Raw genomic sequence first — 25,102 nt, forward strand, 5'->3', positions numbered from 1 at the left:
CAAAATGCAAATATGTTTTGTAAACGGATGAACATAACTAATAAATGCATTTTCCATATTCTTAAAACTAATCAAATTATATGACTTTGATAGTTTTCATCTATTTTGAAAATGGTAAGCTAAACCATTTCTGATTATAATATGGTAAGCTTAGTAAAAGGAGATGACGGCATGGGCGGGGGCTGTTATGATCATTGGATTTACAGTAGTGTAACCGATCGTTGTTGAAGGCTTATAATATATAATAATTAGTGACACAGACAGACTACAGGGCTCCGTGACTCCTTGAATCGGCCAGCCACACTTTATTGTCTCTACTCTCATCACACGACTTCCTCCTTCACAATCAATCAAAGTCCCCTTTTCTAATTCTTGCCTAACATTATAACAGCCCACGCAATAAAATAGTGTACAATAGCATTTCTGAAATATTGTGAGGTATAAATGAGTAAAAGAGCATTTTACAAACTTTTACATCTGACTGAAAACAATGCTCATATTTTTTACAAATAGTGCGTGAATGAAACAATAAGCTAAATTAAATTGATTCTTGAGCTGTAAGTAGGCCTATAAGAATAGAATGTTTGGAATGTTCGGTAACTGTACTAGAGTAAGCTAGACAATTGATAAAACTGTTGAGACCAAATCCATTAATTCACTATGTGACCAATCATTAGAAGGGGGATGGGATATTTACATTTATGCATTTAGCTCATTTTACATTTAGTCATTTAGCAGACGCTCTTATCCAGAGCGACTTACAGTAAGTACAGGAACATTCTCCCCGAGAATGAGGGTGAAGTCCCTTGCCCAAGGACACAACGTCATTTGGCATGGCCGGGAATCGAACCAACAACACTGTAAAAAACAACCTATAGAATCTACAAAAAAAATGTGAGGTAACAATTTGCACTCTGTGTAGATTTCACCACATGTTTAAAGTAAAGTGTACCTACGTTTTACAACTATGATACACTAAAATAAATTAGGTAAAGTCTACCTAACATTTATCAATACTTTATACAACTGATTTCTTACAAAAGTAGGTAATATTAACTCTAGATTGTAACCATTTAATAACTAATAATTGTTATTAATAATCAAACTATATGACTTATTAACCATTACTTATTCAGCGAAAATATTGTCAGACACAGGATATAATTGAACACAATTTTTTTTTATTGAATCAAATGTTCAAAAATAGCCCTCTCCACATTCAAGTAAATGATATGTGCAATCCATTTTATGTATTTCCAAACAATATAATATATATGATGTCTTGATGATCTCCCAATTTATGTTGTTAATATATTTATGTGTGAGTGTGGGGTTGCAAGCATGCTTCAATGTGCTTTAGTGTGGTTGAAGGGTGTATGTGGATGTAAGCATTGTTTTTTAGTTTTTTTCTGTGGTTGCACAAGCAAATTGTGATGTGTATCTGCACAATGACAAATACATCTAATCAGTCCTATGATAAACACTGTCTTATTGACCAACAGTTTCAACTAAACTGGAAAACTGAATCACAAAACATTGTTAACACTTCAAATGTGAGTTTTGTGCATTTAACTCAATGTTCACTTAAACTCATTTCAAGAGACAAGCTTTTACATAGGTAATGAGGTACATTTCCAACCCATTTTAATGAAAATCAAACGTAAGTTCCAAGTTCCAAAAAATCCTTTGGGATGAAGAAGAAAAGAGTCTGTGCTGCAACACATTCATCAGTTGTTTATCGTTGAGGCTCTGGACCTTCTTGAGCAGTAAAATAAAATGTTTAACTCAGTGTTCACTCAATCTCATTTAGAGAGACATTTTACATAGGCAATGAGGTACATTTCCTACCCATTTAAGATAGAAGATAATCAAACGCAAGTTCCAAGATCCAAAAAGTCCTTTGGGACGAAAAAGAAAAGAGTCTGTGCTGCAACACAGTTAGTAACAGTTCATCAGTAGCTTATTTTTGAGGCTCTGGACCTTCTTGAGCAGTTTTGCTCCATCAAGCTCTGAAAAATGTTTCTGAAACACTTCAAAAGTGTGCTTGAGCTTCTTCGGATACTCAAGGTTGAGGACGTAGATCAAGCCCATCAACAGCACACATGCCTTGGTTTGGTAGCCACACGTGTGCACTTGGTTTCCCTCTATTACAATTGACACTTCTGCTGGATCCTCCTCGCCTGCTTGATTGTGGATCACAAGGACCTTCATTGTTTGGTCCATGTGGCCCTCATGTACGTCCATCTTAAAAAAAGACACAAAAACAACACTTGCATTAGGAGGCGTGGCATGTCAGTCCTAAAATGGCGACATTGCTGACATATCACTCCAATAAACAGCAGTGGCCGATGCCATATCTACGCATATATATCCATGTGTGACTGGTATCCAAGACTAAACAATGACATCAGGGCAAGCCATGTGATACCTTAGTCGATCGATCATTTAATAACATACCTGGCAGTCTTGGAAGAGCTCCTCTTGACGTTCCCCAAGGTACTCAGTTAGGCAACAGACAACTGCATCCCTCTTTTGCTCGACACATTGGGACAGTAAATAGATGCATTTTAATGACTTAACTTATTTCTGCAAATTCTTAACACTTTTTGTGAAAAAACAACTATACCTCGTTTACAGTGTTCAAGAGATTAAGCATCCTGGTACCAGCAGCTCCTCCTTTGGCCCGCATCAACTGCAAAAGACATGGTGTGTACCCATCAAGCTTCAGCATGAACGTCTGTTCCAGGGAAATTGTTGTTATACGTCGGAACTCTTCTTTGATCTAGGAAATGAGTAAAGGAACATTGGCCGGGTTTCCCAGTTTCGTTAAGATGATCTTAACGCTTAGTGTTCTTAAGAAGCGCATAGCGTTAAGAGCTTCTTAACGAAACTGGGAAACCCGGCCATTCTTAATTCACATAACTTTCTCAATGATAGTTACCAATTCTTAAAGACCCAAAACGAAGTTTAAGTAGACAAATGAGATTAACTGAAAAATATTACCAAAACAGTCTTACTTGAGCCTCACTGAATAATCCAGGCCACCTCTCTTTGAAGACACTGACAGCTGGGTTGAGGGTCACCACCTCCACTCTTTGCATTGAAAAGGTTTTGGACATTTTTTCTCCGATTATCTTTTTGTTGTTCTTCTTTTTCGTTTCCTCAATTAACTCAAGCCTCTCTTTCTCCAACGTGTCATCATTTTCTCCAACAGGGTGGGGAGGAAGATAATTGACCTCAGCTTTTTTTTGGCCTTTTAACATTTTTGGCTGGGGCTGCATCGCTCATTTGCTTCCTCTTTAAAGTGTTTACTCATTATTTCAGGATAGGCATATTTTTGCATGTCACGTGTGAAAGACATTTTGGACCTATGTACAATTAATGTGTTTTAGAAGAAGTTTACAATTGCATAAGACACTTGATTCAATGTATGTGGATTCAACTCATTTGGTAGAGATGCCACCTGTAGTTTTATAACACCTAACTAGGAGACGTGAAGTCTAGGAGACGGGAAGTCTGGGTGACCTGAAAGAGTTCTTGTCTCCTGGGGGGAAGAGACAGTTGTTCCGAAGACAATGTGGATTCAACTGTATTGTTCTAAGGATTTAACCAATGATAGAAGAGATTTGGTATAGCTTCATGTCTGTAGGATGGACCAATGACTTTTGAGAACTGTCGTATCTATAAAATGGTCTGTTGAAGAATGTTCTGGGGGGTTCAGGGCCATCAGCTGAGTAGTGCTGGTGGGCTGGATTCTCCCGGTTCCATTCTAGAACTCTAGAAGAAAAAAAAAGACTAAATGTAGAATGCTAGATGGAGCTGTATGGAATTGTCTTTGTGTTATTGTTTTATGTTTGTGTGCTGATAATGTTATGTTGGTAACGTTATTATTATGTTTAAACCTACGTCAAATAAACATTAACTCTATACTTCACCCGACTTCAGCTTGAACGATTGATACTCTCAATGTCCACGACACACGTTAGTTGTGCATCTTATACTTGAGGCGTTGCTGCCAACCATACATCCCTGTGAAGGACCCAAGCTCCTTAAGGCATGGAAACTTCTCAACAAGGGCTTCAGCCACTGAGCAAATTTGCTGACCTGAAGGGTAGGCTGAGTAAGAGAATATGGCTTTGGCAAGGTCTTGCATTATTGCCGATTTAACACTGGCATCATGGAAGTGTGTTCCATTGGCTTGATATGTCTTGTTTGCGTCTGCGAGGATAAGTTCAACATCGCGGGAAAACATTGGGACTTGAAACGGCACTGGCCATGGAGCAGAGCGGCATGACTCAGGGAGAAGAATGGTGTCTTGTGAGCTGGATGATGCAGAGTAATCTACAGTGTTGGTGTCTACTTCACTATTATCTGCAGGGTAGCTGTCTGCTGAACTCAGGGTAGAGGACAGACAATATTAATCTAGTGGACACAGGTCAAGGGTGACCAGAGGCTCTTTTCTTACAATTTTCACAGTGGCCTTGTCGTACAGGTCGGCTGTTGAGGTTACACTAAAAAATTGGTTCTCAAAATCTTGGTCCTCGTACAATAATCCAAACTCCCCATGTAATTGGAATGTTTCAACGATGATTGAAACAAGATCTTCCACCGTATTTGGAATTCCGGATGGAAGCTTTATTTTTCGTATATCATGTTCTTCAAGAATGACTCGCAACACAACTGACATGTTTGGAGTATGTGTTGTCATCACCTGTAGCGAGAAAGAAAGAGAAAAAATTGTAAATGTTAAAATTTGAAATGTTGAAAATGTTAGACACACATGATTGTTATGGCATGATAACAGAATAAATCAATGTTATCATGCCAATAAATCAAACCTACACTGATGTGCAAATTAAGTGTTTTAGGGACACCATTCGACCATCTCCTGTATTGTATGCAGCCAAAGGGTGTGCATCTTTCATTTCTGCGTTCTGAATGACTACCATCTTGGCTGTGGGCTCTACTGTAGTCAAAATAATTTAAGTTCTTTAATTTTCAAATAACAAAGTTTAAAACAGCACGGAAAACGGCAGCAGAGTATGATGCAAAGTGTTTATTTGAATCTAACACAGAGGATTGATTCCAACAAACATGAGAATGGCCTTGAGATCAGACTGAAATCTTTCTCCGGACATTAGCTTTTATATTTGTTCTCCATTATTTTATGTTATTTTATCATTGGTACATTATATGTAGACACAGATTCATATATGCCTTTTACACCCAGTTGGTCCTTTGTCACAGAATTTGAATAGCCTGGAGTTTTCTAAACTTTCCATCCTGGGCCTTACCCAGGGCCCAGCTGCAGTGGCATACAGAGTTTAATGTCATAAATCTGTCGTCTACTATCTGGGCCTTATAGTCCCTTGCCTGGGCAGTTATAGTCTTTTCTCTGTGAATCCTACACACATACTTCTCTCTCTGGCACTCAAACTCTGCTTATCTGGACTTCCACATTTGGCTTTATTTCTTCTATGTTTTAAAGTCAATACCAATCAATCAACACCTTTGCATCTGGTTTTCAATAATATAGCATTTAAAAATAAAAAGGTGATTTAGTGGTTCAAAATCAATTATATAGTACCATGATCATTTCTCCATCTCGATGATTACAACAGTGTGCTGATAATTCTTCATCACTACTTTGAAGCTTCTCATGTGCTCATGGTACCACCCCCTCAGCAACTTCAGAACAAAGAAAGGGCTTTCATGCACATTGATTATTTGAAGTATTTCTCCAAAGTCCGACAATCCTCTTGTTGATACAAAAGGTAACAACATCCCAACACAATAGTCGGTGCCGAATATGGTAACCTTGTTTGTCATGTTAGCGACCAATGCACTGGGAAACTTTCTTGCAATTTACTCTAAGGCTGTCTGTTAGAACCTCCATGGCCACCTGGGTCATTCTAGAAACCAATAATGTTGGCTTTTGAATGTTAGCATCATGAGTGTGGTATGCAATCATTAATTGGTGTTTTCTTGCCATGGTCATTAGAATGTTTCTGAAAGACCCGGTCTGCCTCACAATCCTTTGAAATAATCTGTGTTTGGCTTCAAAACGCATGGTCCAGAGAGCCACAAGCGGCCCAAAAGCAGTTGTAAGCCGTGGATAATGTTCAAGGAAGTGATGTTTTGGTTTTGATCTCTCCTCTGGGAACACATCCAAATACCTGTGACGGTGTTCCGCAACAAGCACCAGTTTATATGTGCATTTCTTCCTACATTCTTGCGTGATGCAAAACTCAGGGGAATAGCTGGAGGACAGTTTGTCACACCACTTGTATGGAAATTGACGGATGGAACTGTTCAGCTCCGCAAGAGAAAAGTATTTCTTCTTTATAAACACATTGAGACACAGTGCCAATTCCAAAGGTACAATCCCCTGAAGCAAATCATGCAAAGCGTCGGGGGGATAACCTGATTTGGCATGAAAGTGACTCAATTTGTCAGAGATGGGACACTGTCTTTTTACTCCAAAATGATGAGGCCTACATGTGTCAGACAATGCTGTTTTGACATGCTTTTTATGGTTGGACTCCGTAGAGGAAACATTCCTTCTGTAACATCATGCTCCTGGATCTGTGTGGTGTGAGGTTTTGGTCTTGATGGACTGCAGCCTTCTGCCGGAGGGGAGTAGCTGAAACAGGAAGTGTCCAGGGTAGGAGGGGTCGGCCACAATCTTCCTCGCTCGACTCAGGGACCTCGAGGTGTGCAGATCCTCGAGGGAAGGCAGATTGCAGCCGATTACCTTCTCAGCAGTGCGGATGATACGCTGCAGTCTGCTCTTGTCCTTGGCAGTGGCAGCAGCGTACCAGATGGTGATAGAAGAAGTGAGGATGGACTCAATGATGGCTGTGTAGTGCACCATCATTGGGTGTGCTTTGCCTTCGGCAAGGGCACAACCATTGTTATCTCACATATATATTATTATTATTATTCTTTTTGACATACCAACAGAGCCACGGCCTCGACCTACCACTGAGGCACGGCCACGACATACCAACTGAGGCACGGCCTCTACTTACCAACTGAGGCACGGCCTCTACTTACCAACGAAAGCCCAGCCTCGGACATACCAACTGAGGCACGGCCTCGACATACCAACTGAGGCACGGCCTCGACATACCAACTGAGGCACAGCCTCTACTTACCACTGAGGCACGGCCTCGACTTACCAACGTTGATGGTGACGCGTCACCTTGTTACGTGCTGCCGTATACCCGCGCCGCCACCTGACGACATTTATTAGTATGCACACGTACATGGTATGTGAAAGAAAAATGGGATACACAACGTGAAGTAAGTTAGTAAGAGGTATGGAGAGTGGAAGCCATTCTCCTCTGGCATTCCAGAATGGCATTCAGTCTGACGTAACGTTGAACACTTGCAGATGACCAACAACCCATCGCTTTCAGCGTCGAGGCTGAGACCACTTGAGACGCTGACGTAGCCGCACCGATTCGGAACGAGTAAGCCGTGTACAGCTTTGGGTCCAGACCACAGCGCCGGCAAAGGATTCCGAGCCTCCCAGTGAACCAGTAACGGGTCATGGCTTTCCCAGCATTGGTGACGAACAGGGGCTCGCTCGTAGCTGTGGATGAACGCCAGCGGAGATATCTCGCCATGGAGGAGAGGGGACAGAAAGCTGAGTTATTCCGCGATATGACGACAGGAGTACCCACACCGGCTTTCACACCCTTGCTGTGTTTTAACACCACTGTGTACATACATGTATCCATGGTTAAATCGTCAAGGGTGAGATTGTGCATGATTTGATATGTGCTTGACCAACAAGTGAATTTGTCGCACCGCATGAACCCATAAAAAACCATGAGACACACAGCTTCCAACATGACATCAGTGGGAGCGTTAAAACAACCCGCCCGCAAAGCCGACACCAAGTGATGAAGTACAGGAAGGGTTATGGGAAGTCGCCTGTCATTGCCTTGTGGTCGCTCTTACCGCAACCCGTTGAATAGCAGCCGAACCGACAGGTTCCCCAACAGGCTCTGCACAGACGGGTCCAGACATCTGAGATGGAACTGAATGCCGGCCACCGCTGCCTTGATCGTCGACGGCTGGATCTTTCGGGAGGTGAAGCAGTGAACGATATATGCGCATACGACAAGCAGGCTCACCGGGTGATGGGGCGTACTGAGTGCGCGGCAGAAAGAACAGTAATACAACCAAGCACTATCATAAGATTTTAATGTGCCCTTGCCTAAGCCTGCTCGCATGTATCGAGCGGCGACCGTCATGTAGCCTTCTAGCGTCTTGCTTAATCTAACAGTGTCTCCTGAAACGCTGGGCACACCAGGCCGCCCGGCTCCACTTCTGGACATAGTGCCCGGAACTCCTGAAATCGAAAATGTGACAGAGCATCAGCCACATTGTTGAGTAACCCAGGAATGTATGCGGCCCGCAACACGAAGTTGCCTGTGATGCATGTCCAGGTCAGACGCCTCACTAATTTGTTTATCAATGCCACGGAAGATCTACCTTTGTTGATGATGTTCACCGTGCCCTCGTTATCACAGAACACCACAATCCTCTTCCTACACCAGTGTTTACCCCACAAAAGACACGCTACAACGATAGGGTACAGTTCGTACAATGCTGTGGATTTGCAATCGCGCCACAAACTCCAGTTCAACGGGCCACGACTCGCTGAACCACTCGTTCGCGAAAAAACCCCCAAACCCAACGGACAACGCCTCATCGGTGTAGAACGCCAGGGCGCTGGAGGTCTCCTCCTCGTCGTTGTAAAAAAACGACAAACCGTTCCAAAGCTCGCAAAGCACGGCCCAAAAACGCAAATCGGACCGGCAACCCTCATCCAAACGCACAACGTCGTGCAGCGCCGGAACAGACTTAGCCACGCCTAGCAGACGGGAAACAAACGGCCGACCGCGGGGAATAATGCACATAGCAAAATTCAGGTGCCCGAGCAACGACAAAAGATCACGTTTAGTCATCGAAGCCGACGCAGCCGCCGAAGCCAGAACAGCGAGCACCCGTACGAGCTTCTCCGCCGGAAGAGACGCACGCATCAACAGGCTGTCCAACTGAATGCCCAAAAACTCGATGGACGTGAGAGGCCCCTGCGTCTTCTCCTCCGAGAGCGGCACGCCCAATTGCCCAAAAGTTGCCCTCACCACCGAGATGCACCGAGCCGGTGGCGAAAACGGAAAATCGACCACCAGGAAGTCGTCCAGCAGGTGCAGGACAAACGTCAGTCTGTGCACGTTCAGCAAAACCCAACACAGCGCCTCGGACAGGGTGTCAAAATGCGCGGGCTGCTGCGGCAGCCGAAAGCCAGCGAGCGTAAAAATACATTGCGACCGCCATTTAATGCCGAACAGGTGCCACTGCGACGGGTGAAGGGGCATCACTTTGAACGCGTCGGTGATAACGGCCTTCCCAAGCCAAGCGCCCACGCCTGCCTGTTTGATTAACCGAATTGCGTGATCGATGTTAGTGTAATACAGAGAAAACGGCTCCAGCGGAATCAGGCTGTTAATGCTAGGGATCTGAGTATCGTGCGGAGCGGACAGGTCCACGATCAGGCGCTTTTTCCCGAAATATTTGCGGGTAGCCACGCCAATGGGACTGACGCGAAACACGGGAAACGGCGACTCCACGAACGGCCCCAACAAATACCCCTTGCCGGTTTCTTTAGCAAGTAACGCATCGACCACGTCTGGCTCCCTGAGCGCCGATTGCAAGTTATTACACACGAGTGACAGTGGGCACACTTTCTACCCCAGCCATAAACCCCTCCCGCAACCCGGTGAGGAGGTATTTCACGAAACATCAATTGGGGTGACCACTCAAAGCTTCAGACAGACGAACAATGTTAACGGGGGTAGAAGGATGATTATTTATTTCATGGCCTTGCCCGCCGGTCGGAATTGACGCGGGCAGGTCGAGCTCAGATGGGCGTATGAGCACTGACTGCAGACATGAAGAAATCGACAATTAGGATAGGTACAGACCCCCTCATTGAAATACATGCACACGGGAGGAGCGGAACCAGCATTAACCACCTGGCGTTTGAAGGAGCGACGCTCCGTGCCACTGGACCCAGGTTTCACATCACGGGAAGAATCCCCCATTTTAGAAGGCACCATGAGAGGGCAAAGCCCCATAGGATGGGAGAATGACCCACACACCACACATGACAGGGGACGAAGCCCGGTGAATGTGCGGCTAACCAGCTCTAGATCTAGCACAGACCAGTCCAGACGCAGATTAAACCGCTGAACGTACAGGGCTGCCTCGGCGGAGAAACCCTTATGATATTCATAGAACAGCGCTCCCCCATAGGAGAGCGACAGGTCAGCAATGATGGCTAGGTAGGTGTCCAGTTCGACCCGCCTCCCGGGGAACCCCTCGCACATGACGTCGCGAAAAACCCCAAAAGCAACGACGAATTCGGACATCGTGAGCGTCTTAGTCAGACGGGGATCGGCGTCCCGCAGAAACACAGCCACGTTCCCGCTTTCGACCGACTCAGGCCCACACAGCAATATCTTCACCAGGTTCACGTCTTTACCTGACAGGATCTGCTCGCGGAGACCCGCCGGAACGGCAGCAGACGGAGGCAGAAAGGAGGCCCCAGAGGCAGCAGCTGGCACCGCGCTGGCCAAAGTGTACGAAGGCCGGAACTCCTGCGCAGACAGCACACTCGCCGCCGCGGCGACGGGAGCTGCACCCAAGGCCCCAGCCCCCTCGAGGTGCTGGATACGGGCAGTGAGCATGCTCCGCAGATCGATCAGCGCCACCAGCACGGGATCGGGCTGCAGCTCGGGAGCAGAATGCTGCACGGGGTCTGGCGGCGCCACGACCGGGCCTCCTGACCCTAACCCTGCTCTGGGCTTCTTGGCCAGGCCGGCACCCGCGGCGGAACCTCGCTTGCTCTTCCCCAGACTTTTGCGGGGAATGGGAACCTCGGCTCCCTCCTCGCACACGTCCATGAAATGGGGGTATAAATCCTCATGAGACAGACCAACCGGAGGATTAAGGCTCTTTTCGTAGTACCCGGAAAGAAGTCGAGGAACAGGCCATTCCTCGATCGGGACCGGTTGCCTCACCGCCAAACGGGAACTTCGATGGGGTTAGGTGCAGCTGTTGGTGTACAGGTGCAGCCCTGAGGAGATCCGGTGCTGATGGACCGGGAGTCAGAGACTTGTGTTCCCAGCTTAACGCACTGCTTCCTGTCAGACAGGAAGTCTGTGATCCACCTGCAGGTGGAGTCAGGCACGTTCAGCTGGGAGAGCTTGTCCTGGAGCAGGGCGGGGATGATTGTGTTGAAGGCATAGCTGAAGTCCACAAACAGGATCCTGGCGTAGGATGCTGTAGGGTGAAGTGGAGGGCCATGTTAACGGCATCATCCACCGACCTGTTGGCTCTGTAGGCAAACTGCAGTGGGTCCAGGAAGGGGTCTGTGATGGATTTGAGGTGTGCCAGCACAAGGCGCTCAAAAGACTTCATTACCACAGAGGTCAGGGCGACGGGTCTGTAGTCATTAAGTCCTGTTGGCCTTGGCTTTTTGGGCACAGGGATGATGGTGGAGGACTTGAGACAGGCTGGCACATGGCATGTCTCCAGGGAGGTGTTAAAGATGTTTGTAAACACAGGAGACAGCTGGTCAGTGCAGTGTTTGAGGGTGGCAGGAGAGACAGAGTCCGGCACTGGTGCTTTGCGGGGGTTCTGCCTCTTGAAAAGTCTGTTAACTTCACCCTCCTGAATGGAGAGAGTCGTCACAGTGGGGGGGAGCTCACGGATGGGAAGGGGTAGTTCAGGACTGTCCAATTGTCTTTCAAATCTGCAGTAGAACTTGTTCAGGTAGTTGGCCAGGCGGGAGTCGTTAGTGGAGTGGGGGGCTCTGGGCTTGTAATTGGTGATTTGCCTTAGCCCTCTCCAGACAGAAGCAGAGTCGTTAGCAGAGAATTGACGCTTCAGTTTCTCCAAGTACAGTCGTTTAGCCACTCTCACCGCCTTGCTAAATCTGTTCTCCGACTCCTTGAATCTGTCTCTATCCCCACTCTTAAAAGCTTTCTCCTTCTCTGACCTCAACCTTCTCAGCTCTGCTGAGAACCAGGGCTTGACGTTGTTGTAGCTCACCCTGGTGCGTGTTGGTATACAGCAGTCCTCACAGAAGCTAATGTATGATGTCACAGCCTCAGTGAGTTCATCCAGACTATTGGTAGCAGACGAGAACATATCCCAGTCAGTACAGTCCAAGCACGCCCGCAGATCCTCCATAGCCTCACTGGTCCACTGTTTTGATGTCCTCACAAGAGGTTTACAGAGCTTCAAATTCTGCCTGTATGCAGGAATCAGATGGACCATGGTGTGGCCCAGTGCTGCACGAGGGACGGCGTGGTAGGCTCTACTGACTGTAGTGTAGCAGTGATCCAGAGTGTTCTCTTCTCTGGTTGGGCATTTGATGAATTGTCTGTATTTAGGGAGTTCATGGCTGAGATTACCTTTGTTAAAGTCGCAGAGTACAATAAGGGAATCCGGGTTTGCTCGCTCCACACTCAGAATCTGGTCGGCGAGCGTGCGTTAGCATCTTTAACCTGTGGACCCAGCGCCATGTAAACTCTGACCAAAATGAGCGACCCGAATTCTCGTGGCGAGTAAAAAGGTTTACAGATTATAAAAAATTATTCCAGATCCGGAGAACAATGTTGCAGAATCACTGTCACATCTACACACCAGCCACTGTTGATGTACAAAACAAATACCACCGCCTTTGGTTTTGCCAGAGAGTGCAGTGGCCCGATCAGCTCTCACAAGTTGAAAGCCTGCCAGATGTAAGGCGGTGTCCGGGATCAAATCGCACAGCCATGTCTCCGTGAAGCACAAAACCGAAGATGAAAGAAAGTCTCTGTTTTTCACCATCAGTAGCTTAAGTTCGTCCATTTTATTGCACAGTGAACCTACGTTGGAGAGTAAAAAACTTGGAAGCACTGTTCGGACTCCACGTCTGCGTAGCCGAACTAGCGCTCCCGCTCGCTTTGCCCTTCTAAGGCGTTTCGCATGAGCAAAGCCTAGCGCGGCACTGGATAGAGTTCCCACTAAATCTGCCGCTGGAAGCAGAAAAGTGGGAAATAAGTCCACAGGAGTTGTGGTCCTTATGTTCAGAAGTACTTCTCTTGTTAGAGAACCCCGGAAATCTTGGCAGAACACTGAATTAACAGACAAAACAGAGCGCTCCTCGCAAGCGCCCTCACCGGTGCCATCTGGTACCTTGAAATATTTATATATTTTATATTATTTATATATTATTTAAAAGAAATGCAGTTTTGCAGGGCAAAATAGCGTTTGAAAGTTGCAATACCGTTTTAGTGCAAAATCTTTTAAATTTTTATTTTTGTTGTGGAGGGGGGGGGGGGGGGGGCGCCAAGGGTGAAACTCGCCTAGAGCACCAAATGTGCTAGGGCCGGGCCTGTGTAGGCCTATTGTGACCTGGGATACTTTATTTTTACTAATTATTATTACTGTTGACGAATCAACAACATTTGTTTTCTGGGCACTGTATAGACCGACCTAATCCTATCATGTTACGTTTCATTTAAATAAAATAACAACACTCAAATGCACAGATTTATAATTATTACAATACGGATTTGGCTAAATCATAATGACTGATGGAAGAAACTCGAGCGATGCCTGGTGCTGCTTCTCTGGCAATGTGTAACTTGTCTGTAACAAGAAGCGGTGGCTTTGTTCCTTCTATGGCTCTGGTTCAGAAGAGTGGCAAAACTTCGAACCAGTTTGAAGTGTAGGTGGTGAATTGAAAGGCCAGAGACGCTTGGTGTTTGTCCCTGGCTTGGGAACCACAATTAACTTTTCGTTAGATTCTCAGGGAGATAATTGACTCGCTAATATCTGACTCCAATTTTAGAAATGTGCACAAGTGCATCACCTGTAACCTTGAGCGCTAAACAGTTAATGACATAAAACTCTGACGTAGGTAAAAATCGTCCGACCCTAAAGTATGCGTGTTCACTAATCAGTCATTTATCTCTACTATAATATGGATTTAACCATAGTAGACCTAGTAGGATATGTAATCGATCACTCAGAGGCCTTAAGTTAAAACCTACTCCAAAAGTCTATGTTTATAATCAGTTAGCCGCATCAACCAGACTACATCAACGTTTTCACCGCCGTAGCTTGATAGATACGTTTCATGGAGAACAAGTAACTTAAAAATGCACAATAATAGTTTATTATCTAAATAGTAAGATGATCAATACAATGATACTGAAATATCAAATACAAAACATACCTTCAGAGCAATGGTTAACAAAGGTATTAACAATGAAGACTAGGCGCCTAACGCACCGGAGCTGTATCGTAAACAGTGCTCAAAGTGATTGGTAACATTTCTTCCTATATACACCCAAGCCTGACTAAAATGGGGACACCGGTCATATGACTGAAAAGTTGTCTAATGCATACAAATTCAAATTGGATCATTAATCAAGGATGCAGTAGACCAAGTGGTGCCCTTGCAAGACAAGGGATTATTTTAAACACATGTTGGTCTGCTGTAGGCACAAACTCTGTCAATCCTGTACATGTACATGTTACAGTATTAAAATTATGGATTTTTTTATTGCATCTTAAAAACTGAAAGCTAGAAATGTTTACCATGGTTGCTATGTTACGAGAAACAAGAAAACACTGCGATTGGCCATCGCTAGTGGAAATCGCTCCTCATTTGCATAAAGTTGAGAACATCTCGACTCGATCGCGTCGCGTCGCTACCCACAATGCACCACGCAAGAGATTTGCCTGGCTCCATAGAAAATGAATGGAAAACATGTCGCTCGCATCGCGTCGTTGCAGTGTGAACGCACCGTAACAGTGCGTGTCCACTGCAGCGACGCAAATCGCTTGCCATCGCTCGCCTTCCCACAGTTCACCACGCTCTGTTTCAAACAGATGAATGTACAATGTAGTTCTATAAAATCACTGTTGTAGTTGTCCTGGCCAAGTGTGCAGACTTGGGTTTACGTAGTTGAAACATTGATCAAAATACAACTTGTATACAAAATACAAATCTGCTTAATAGACATATACGTTGACATGTGTAAAAAAACGTTTTATTATATTCCTCAGTCTCTGCTAATCTGTCGATACGCGATAGTGAGTTCCAGCCGGGCTAGCTAGCTAGCTAGTTACTACAGAACGAAATTAAAGTAATCCGCGGCCCACTGATGTGCTTGCGCGCGCGTGCCTACGTGTGTGTGTGTGTGTGTGTGTGTGTGTGTGCGCGTGCATGTGGATTGAAGGAAGTTTCAACATTTGGTTTTCCATGTTGCTTTTATTTAAAAACCTAGATACAGTTAGGTCCATAAATATTTGGACATTGACAATATTTATCATTTTGGCTCTGTATACCACCACAATGGATTTGAAATGAAACAATCAAGATGTGCTTTAAGTGCAGACTTTCAGCTTTAATTTCAGGGTATTTACATCCAAATCAGGTGAACGGTGTAGGAATTACAACATATTTGATATGTGGCCCCCTCCTTTTTAAGGGACCAAAAATATTTCGACTAACTAACATAATCATAAATCTAATTGTCACTTTTGATACTTGGTTGCAAATCCTTTGCAGTCAATGACAGCCTGAAGTCTGGAACCCATAAACATCACCAGACGCTGGGTTTCGTCCCTGGTGATGCTCTGCCAGGCCTCTACTGCAACTGTCTTCAGTTCCTGCTTGTTCTTGGGGCATTTTCCCTTCAGTTTTGTCTTTAGCAAGTGAAATGCATGCTCAATTGGATTTAGGTCAGGTGATTGACTTGGCCATTGCAGAACATTCCACTACTTTGCCTTAAAAATCTCTTTGGTTGCTTTCGCAGTATGCTTCGGGTCATTGTCCATCTGCACTGTGAAGCGCCGTCCTATGAGTTCTAAAAGCATTTGGCTGTATCTGAGCAGATAATATTGCCCGAAACACTTCAGAATTCATCCTACTGCTTTTGTCAGCAGTCACATCATCGATAAATACAAGGGAACCAGTTCCATTGGCAGCCATACATGCCCATGCTTGCATATTCATTAGCTTGTCTTCCAACATTGTGGGAGCAAGTCCTAAGGGAGTAAATAAGATTACAACTAAAGACTACGTCGTTTCATGGAAATACTGCTGTGCCTTCGTTTATTCTTCAGCCCTGACCGAAGCCACCGCTCGGGCACACTCCTTCACATACTGTACTCACAACTCCATGGGGGTTTGCTCATCATTTTTGTGGAATAATATTTGGTCAAAGTGTCCTTTTCCACGCTAATCATTGAGTGGCCAGAAAGGTTTACTACATTTAAATCTTTCTTTGAAAGGTAATGTGTTGTGGCTGGAGGAGACTTTGTTCTCAGAGGTTACTAAGACGTTACTCAAAAGTAGGTGGCATAGCCCGTGTAGTTTGAACTTGTAGGTCCTCTAGAATCCACCAGGGGGTGTAGCACACCCTTTGCATCCCTACTTCCAACACCCATGGTAGGTGAACAATATCCCCCTTTAATGCCTTTCATTCTTCCACTCAAAAACAGAAAACAACTGAGCTTTTTGTTGCCACAATCAGCTTTCAGAATTACTGTTTGGAAGTCAAAATAGTCAACCAATGCTTAAACATTCTCTGTGTAAAATCTTTATCCAAAGGTAGCTGCTGCCTGCATCACATATGATCATTAATTACAAGACAGTAAAACAAAAAGAATAACTGTATTGGAAATGCATGATCAGAGCTCATCTGTTATCTCAATTGGACACTAATTATCCGGACAGTCTTACATCTGTCCATTGTAGTGTGACCATAGATCGTGTGACCCTTACAACATGGCTGCATTTACTTGTAAATGAGCACAGGATATTAGTTTATATTTGAGTAAACATAACCTAAACTGTATGTTATATCTGTTATATCTTAACTACATTAAGTCGGGTCAAAATATAGAAGAAAACATCGCAAGCTAATTCAACTTGAAGAAGTGTCAACCAAAGCAATGCAAGTGGAATCAATTAAAATACAGTTGTAAAAAAAAACGATGCTCGGATACTAATCGGTACAATTACATTTGAATTGGATTAGATACTCATTTGCAATAGTATCGATATCAACAGTGCCGTCTTCGCCTCCATCAGTTGACACACAACTTCACACACAGCAGCAGAGGGGCAGCGGTGAAACATCATCCGACCTTGATTGACAGCTACCATTACAGGAAGCATTTACATTTAGTCATTTAGCAGACGCTCTTATCCAGAGCAACTTACAGCAAGTACAGGGACATTCCCCCAAGGCAAGTAGGGTGAAGTGCCTTGCCCAGGGACACAACTTCATTTGGCACGGCCAGGAACCTAGACTAGGAGCAACCTTTTGATTGGTAGCCCGATTCCCTAACCGCTCAGCCATCTGACACCTCACAGCGCAAGCTGAAGCATAGAGTGAGGACAGAGGCTACTACATCCCAACTCGGAAAGTCGGAGGAACCCGACTTTGGATTCTGAAAAGAGAGCAACTAGGGTTAACTCGGGTGTGACAAAATTCCAGTTCAGACTCCATAGGCAAATGGAACGCAGCATAACCCCCAAAGATGTACCTTCTTCCATCATCCTAACTATTGTGCTATTACTGTGTGCCACAATGCCGCCAACAGAATGGCCAAATTTAGTAGGAAACTGTCTTTTATATACTTAATGTATGTATTTTCTCTCTTCTCTGGCTGCAGTCCTTCAAACACTGGTGAAAAACAAGACTCTCTCTGCGGCACAGATGCCAACTGCCAAAGGCCTACCCAGCACAGATACATCAGTAAGTAAAACAATAACACATTTTTTCTCATCACCTAAGTAGTCCTAATAGCACTAGAACTGGGTCAAATATTATGTGAAATAGTTTTATAAGAAAAACATAGTGTTTAAATCTGTATATCTGTATAAATTGTTGGCTGACTAATTGTATTGGGAAAAGATTGTACACCAAATTGAAAATGTTCTAGATATGAATCTGGATCTTGATCCATGTACACTTATTCCAGGACTTCACACTGGAAAGATCCTGAATAAAGACCATAAAAGACTCTTTAACATTATAACCTTTGCCGCCAGGAAAAACATCTTGATGTTCTGGATCAGGTGTTTTCAACTGGTTTTGTCCAAGGGACCACCATTCTTACTAGAAAGTAATCCGTGGCCAACTGATGTGCCTGCGCACGCTCATGCCTACTTGTGTGCGTGCGTGCATGTGGATATGAAGGAAGTTTTAACATTTGGTTTTCCATGTTGCTTTTATTTAAAAACCTAGATATATCTACTTAAAAACCTCAAACAATATACATAGAATATGAAAAATTTAAATATGTGAGATAGTGAACACTAATAAAATATAAATACAATTACAAAAAAGTCAAATAAATCTAGAAAAATCTGTCTAGCAAATTTATATATATTTTTAAATCAATGGTGGACTGATCAACATAGGCTCATGTCACGGACCCCCTGCAATGCCCCCAATTGAAAACCCCTGTTCTGGATTAAGGAGAAAACGCCCTCTATTAAAAACGGACACAGAATGGTCAAATAACTACTTCCGATTGAATATATGACATGTATGTTACTATTCTATCGGAAATAGAAGCCTTACTAAATATGTTTGCCTACAGTACGGGGCAGATATGTCTAAATGGTGTATATCAGGCATCTTACACATACTTTGTGTCTACATAATAATTTATTTAGCCCTTTAGATTAGATTTTTTTTCCTTTAATGTCATGTACTGTTTTTCATTCTTTCCCGAGTTGAAAGACTGGTGGATTATGGTCTGTGTTTTGCTTGCCTGGGCGTTCTTGCTTTCTTGCTGTGTTGTGTTACACTTTTGGGATTGCAGTTGCAGTTCACATTGAACGGATTGGAAGGATAATATTAACCAGAGAGGGTACAATTTCTGGGGTAATTGTGGGGTGTGCGTCGGTTGCAGATGGGTCCGGGTTTTTTTAAGACATCTTTACAACTGATATTTCTGTATATTTTATATAAAGTATAAATCTGTAGTATAAATCTGCTGTGCCCCAGTAAAATCTGAAGTTTGAGTTTTAACAATTTACTTTATTAGTCAGTGCATTAATTTAGATTGATAATCCCGGAAAATTAACGCAGTATCCCAATCAACACTTGTAAAAGTGTTTAACCGAAAACCCAAACCTATATGCATTCCGAATTCTATTTCAGCGCGCTCTTCTGAGCTTGCCAAATAGCCAATGCTGCATGGACACATAGGTCCAGGGGGGTATTCCAGAAAGCAGGTTATGCAACATAACCAGGTAAATTAACCCACCAGCTGAGTCACACTCAGTAAATTTCCATGATGGTATCAATTCGAATCTAGCTTTATTCGGACGATGCTATTTTTTGGGGCAACTGCTGTTATCCTAATATATATGGCAGTGAATAAAGCGAATCATTGCCCGAAAACATGTCATATCCCAGTACACCCGATACAGTAGTAGGGTACCTCCTGACCTACTAGTAGGCCTAGTTAAGGTTGGAATTACTCGATTTGTCTAATGATATGCTAAGCCGTGTGTGTTAATAATGAGCCAGCCTGGACCTTAAACCAGCAGAAGGGCAGAAGTTTACAATCGCCCCTTTCATATAGTGATCCCAGAGCCATATAAAAACCCGTTCTCATTCCCAACTCGTCAAATACCGACGCTTTGTTGCGGCCCTAGGCATCGGATCCGGACGCACAGGTTACCCTTTGATATGAGACGTCTTGGGGTTTCAACTAACTCCAATGTAAACCCATCCGAGGCAATATTGGACGCTTTGATCACCATTCCCATTGGATAAAGGAAGGGTGGGATGCCGTTGTATACGGAAGATTTTTCTTATATCGTCGAATATTTTTCAATCCCAAAACACGAAAGTCTCCAGACATAGGTTGGAGAGAGAGAGAGAGATTAATTAATGGAGTCTAGCAGTAGCAACTTGCATGAATGTGACTATAAGCGGACTACAAATATGGCGCATGTTTATTGTCAAGACGCTCTGGTGGCAATTCTGGGAATTGTAGTTCTGTCTGTTCATATTCATTTTATACTTTCTTTGTCCTAAAGTAGTACCAGATTCGCTTATGTAATATTTACTTACATTAGTCTCTTTGAAAAGTCATAATTTATCAGTTATATAAGTCCAAATGTAGCTGTCATAATGTTACTTTTACTTAACCTTCTAACATCATTATTTTACAACTTTTTAGCGTGGTTCGACATTATACTTAAAGAAAGCCCTTTTGAGTCTGAATACAAAATCTTTTGATATTTATTCATTTTTCATATTTTAGTTTTCAATGGCTTGGCGGCCCACCTGCATTTCTCACAGGTTGGAAATCACTGTTGTACAATAAATCAAAGATAGGACTTGGACCTGTAGGTAAATCAGTACACATGCATATTCCCCAAATAAATAACAATTCAGACCCCAGGGTGGTGTTCCATCAACGTCGCTAACGCAAGTCGCGCTAACGCGAATAAGTCTCACTTGGGTAAACGTCAACTTAGATTTAAGCCTGAAGCCGTTCCACTAATGTTCCGTTCCACTAACAGGCAATGCTAATTCAAGCTAGACCTCAATGAGCTTAGACTGTGCAGCCCAGATCAGGCGATCGTCGAAAAGAGAAAAGAGTTATGTCGCAAAAAGTAAAGCGTAAACCAGCGAGTGGTGTTGTTTCAGCAGCGTAAATAGATTTGAGTTTTTTTGGAGTTGTCCCCAAAAAGGGCAATGTTGCCGCAATTAACATGGCAAGGGAGACAACTTGTCAAACCATTACGACCGTTAAAATGCGTATATTGTAGACCTACCAAATCTACTTAACAAATTACGCTAATTATCAGTAGGCCTAAATGCATATATATATGCATATATATATATATATGCATTTAGGCCTACTGATAATTAGCGTAATTTGATGAGCTGTCTGAAACCATTCTGACAGGCTAGCCTATGGCCGATATTCTCAACAGGAGATTAAGAATAATAGCCCAAAAAAGAACGTGGGAGCAATTGAAAATTGTAGGATAAAATTCAAAACACTAAAGAAAGCCATGCACTTGATGTGGGCTAATAATGTTTTTGTCTTCACATCATGAACAAAATCTATAATTTACTTCAAAATAACTTTGCCACACGCTATTAACTGATAGGCTAAATGCTGAGCTTTAAGATAAAAGGGAAAGATAACCATGACTGAAATAGGGATTAACTGAAATGACTAGTATTGCACAGATCCAGCACTGACTTTTTAGATCAGAAGGTGCCCAAACTGCACACTTTGTTTGGCAGAATAGTAATTTTAAATTGCTCAGCATGACTACCATTATTATATCACAAGTATTTTCAATTAACATAGTCTGCCTCCACAGATCCAGAGGGGGCTTGGACAGTGATAGACTCACTTTGGGAAAGCATGCCCTACTGGGAACATTAGGGGAGACTGTTGGGCACAGCATCTAATTGTTTTCTTTGGAAAGGGCAACGTGGAACACTGTCATGTAGGGGCAGCATAAAGGGCACTTCATAACAGCAGCCTTTTCCATTGGAAGTAAGGGCATGGGAACAGTCCAATTTAGGACATAAGGGCACCATATAGGGTACTGCATCACATTTTCTATACTATAAAGGAACTCATTAAGACATGTTTTTACATTTATAGAGGGCACACTGTCATTTATTGCGTGGGGCATCCTGGGCACTCAAGCATAGACTAGACTACATAGTCTAGGCCTACCTACATAAACTGCAGTCTACTACCCTCCTTTCTACTATTATAGTCTACTCTCCTTTCTATTACTTTCTACAAAGGATGGTAGGCTGCTCTTATGTGTTCATTGCCATCCTTAAGAGTTGCTTAAGTGTTATTTTATATATATATATATATATATATATATATATATGTTTTATTTTATTTAAGAATGACAATTAAATCTATCTAGATAAACTATGCTGGGCCTGCTGAACCTATACTTCTTCCACAGATACTGGTCAGGGAAGCATTACTTCTGTCTCTGAAGACCCTTGGGGCTGGTGGGATAAACGCTCTTTGTCTACTCTGAGCACCTTCATCCACCACAGGCTTGTCAAAGAACGGATACGCCATAATTGATTGTAACTTGTCTTGAGGCTCTGCTTAGTTTCTAAGGCCTTATTTTATGTCAATTAACCTATGGCTTTTGAAAACAGATAAAGTGAAATTATTTATTAACTTGTTAATTTAAATTAATATCTTTTTTGGAGATGAAGTAGGGCTAAACACGCGAATCATTCATGTCTGCACTTCAAAAAGTCGCTAAAGTAAGTGAGACTTGGCAAAATAAGTCTCGCTTTCCCTTAATCGACGTTGATGGAACACCCCCCAGCTCCCTCCACAAATAAACCTTCCATTGTCAATATATTAAATCCCCAGATGACAAAAAGAACAACAACAACCTTAATCCACTAATGGAAATTCCTCTTAATCTATAATAACTAATATGGAAGTACTATTTTAATCTTGAATACTCATATTTTTTTGTGTACTATAACAACCAATTTATTTTGTTTGGTCTGACATACTAATATTGACATTATTATTAGTGGAAAAATGTCTATGCAAGATATGCCTAAAGTCACATTTAACCTTACAGCTTTCTTTGTGACAACATATATTTATTAACTTCACTTTTTGACACCACATCTTCAGAAAATATACCTTTCCAAGTTCTAGATTTGCCACACAAAAATAAACACTTTCATGCTTTCTCACCTTCTGTTTCATGTCTACTCCATAGACTGAGCCCAGCGTAGATTAATGGTAAGTGTTTTTGGTTCGTGGAAAGTGACATTTTATACTGTGGGTCAACAATATCCTTCACACAGTCAACAAAGGCCATCCACCTGCTTTGATGAGCCAGTGCAATTATCTGTTAGCATCTGGTAAATGGATGCGTAAATAAACATTTAGTCGCAATAAATAGTGTTCTTGTGTAAATTAATATTGTTGTTAGCATTCATCAAATACCACAATGCTGAATTTTTCTCTTTTGATGTCTTTTGTCATACAGGCCAACAGGGAGAACATGCACACTGACGGTAATGAAGGAAAGAAAGAAATAAAGCACAAGCAGAATTCCAGATTCACTTGAAGAACTTCTACTGATAAACACCTGAAGCATCTGCTGGAACAGATACACCATGAATGCTTGTACAAAAATACTAGCAATAAATTATAGTAGAATTGTGGACTGTAATTTGAATTGAACATGAAGTAATCTGTGCTGTAGCTAGGGCTGGGCGATATGGGTAAAAAATTATCACGATAGATATTTATATTTCCATTTGATAACGATAATTAAGATGATAGACCACAGATCCGTAGTAGTAGAAAAATAAGTTTCTTACTCCACTTTTTCCCTACACTCGGCATAAAGTTTAGGCAGCTCTGTGTGAGAGAAATGTTTGCGGCCAGGGAGCGCTTACCTGGGGTCAAGTAACTTAAGCTTTTTAAAAACTAGATTTTTATCAATACCTTGGCCAGTGTTGGGTGTAACGCGTTACTAAGTGTAACTAAGTACTAAGTAACATTACTAAGTAACGTTAGTAAGTAACGCGTTACTGTAATAAATTACTTATCCACTGAAAAAGTAAAGTAAGGGATTACTGTTCATCTTTAGGTAATTTAATTACAGTTACTTGTAATGTACTTGCGTTACATACTGTAAATTAGTCAAACAGTTCTGTATAAATCAATATTGAATTAAAATCAAAATGTATCGTTTTAGGGTAAAAGTGAATGCTGCCTCTTTAAAATCGTTAGCTGTAGTGCAGTTGCACGGGAGACGCGAGTTTTTGCTGCATAAGCGCGGGTTCTAGCGGTTTGAAGTGGAAGATTTCGGACTCAGCTGAAGCAAGTAGCTCCAGCTGTTTTACCAAATGGAAATATTCTAAGTACCTAGAAGTCTAAGGACTTTTTGTCACAGGTTGACAAGAACATTAATGTAAAATGAAAGCTATGTCCTGGGGAGAAAAACGATATGCAGCTGCGGCTAGCACAAGTAACCTACTGAAGCACCTCACAATGCAGCATCCACGAACATTTTGAGTGATCCATGTTCTTCAGAATCAGAAAGGGTTTTTAATCGGCATGAAAGTTTGCACAGACAAGGAATTTACTTTGGCATTGACAGATAACACCTCAGCAACACCTTTTAAGCAGGCAAAACTTTATTTTACATCGCCAGTGCAGAAAGTGTCTGAAAGTGAGCTTAAAAAAATTCCTGCAAACTAGATAGCAGGAAGAGATGCTACCGCTGCCTACTGTAGAATCCTGTGATGCAAGGCCGTAATCATAATACATATTGGGGGGACACATCCCCCCTAATATTCAAATCTGGTCAAAATGTCACCCCCAATATATTGATATAAACATATAAATGTGCTATGCTACGACAGGCAACCACGCACGCTGTCCGAAATTATCATAAAAAATGTAATTTGTCCCCCCAATGTTGACTCCATGGCTACGGCCTTGCTGTGATGTCATGTTTAACTTAAAGTTAAGCTTTTGTGTCATGCACATATTGTTTGGTAACTAAAGATGAAAGAAGGTTACATGTGTTACTAAAATGTGTATTAGTAGGCTATGTTTAAAAAAACTAAAAGGCAAGTTTGACTTGTATTTAATTCTTGAAAGACTTGTATTTAATTCTTGAAAGACTTTCCTTTCTGTTGTCCAACCAGTCAAAGTTTATAGGGATTGTAAGAAGTAATGCATTACATTACTTATTGAGTAATTGAATTAACTTTTTAGACAGAGTAATTACTAAAGTATTTTAAATAAAATATTGATGAAGTAATTAGTAAGTAATTTTTTTGAAGTAACTTACCCAACACTGACTTTGGCGCACACTCACACTTTCTGCATGTTCCAACGAGTGATTTTGCTTCAGGTGGTAAAAAAGGTTTGTCGTAGGCCTATTACCAGACTTGGTAGCCACCTGTTTGTTTACTACACAATTTGCACCAAACATAGCTCT

The 25,102-nt window shown here is 42.7% G+C and overlaps 2 protein-coding genes across 2 annotated transcripts in view; one reads left to right on the forward strand and one right to left on the reverse strand.

The window, feature by feature from the left end:
- reep6 (receptor accessory protein 6) overlaps positions 1-24,872 on the forward strand; it is a 29,957-nt gene extending 5,085 nt beyond the window's left edge. Inside the window, exons 3-5 of the mRNA XM_084692772.1 lie at positions 17,764-17,846; positions 22,859-22,881; positions 23,132-24,872. Of these exons, the coding sequence (XP_084548898.1) occupies positions 17,764-17,846; positions 22,859-22,879 (104 nt within the window). The 3' untranslated portion in view covers positions 22,880-22,881; positions 23,132-24,872. The remainder of the gene's footprint in view (positions 1-17,763; positions 17,847-22,858; positions 22,882-23,131) is intronic.
- Positions 1,250-3,119, reverse strand: LOC146220970 (uncharacterized). Its single transcript, XM_084692269.1, has 4 exons — positions 3,018-3,119; positions 2,665-2,782; positions 2,458-2,579; positions 1,250-2,244 (listed from the first exon to the last, which is right to left on the reverse strand). Exons 1-4 carry the CDS (start codon positions 3,117-3,119, stop codon positions 1,939-1,941), a joined length of 648 nt encoding a protein of 215 aa, XP_084548395.1. The 3' UTR covers positions 1,250-1,938.
- Positions 24,873-25,102: the final 230 nt, after the last annotated feature.

Source organism: Hypomesus nipponensis, chromosome 26 (assembly GCF_054491055.1).
Source record: "Hypomesus nipponensis isolate SF chromosome 26, ASM5449105v1, whole genome shotgun sequence".
NCBI lineage: Eukaryota > Metazoa > Chordata > Actinopteri > Osmeriformes > Osmeridae > Hypomesus > Hypomesus nipponensis.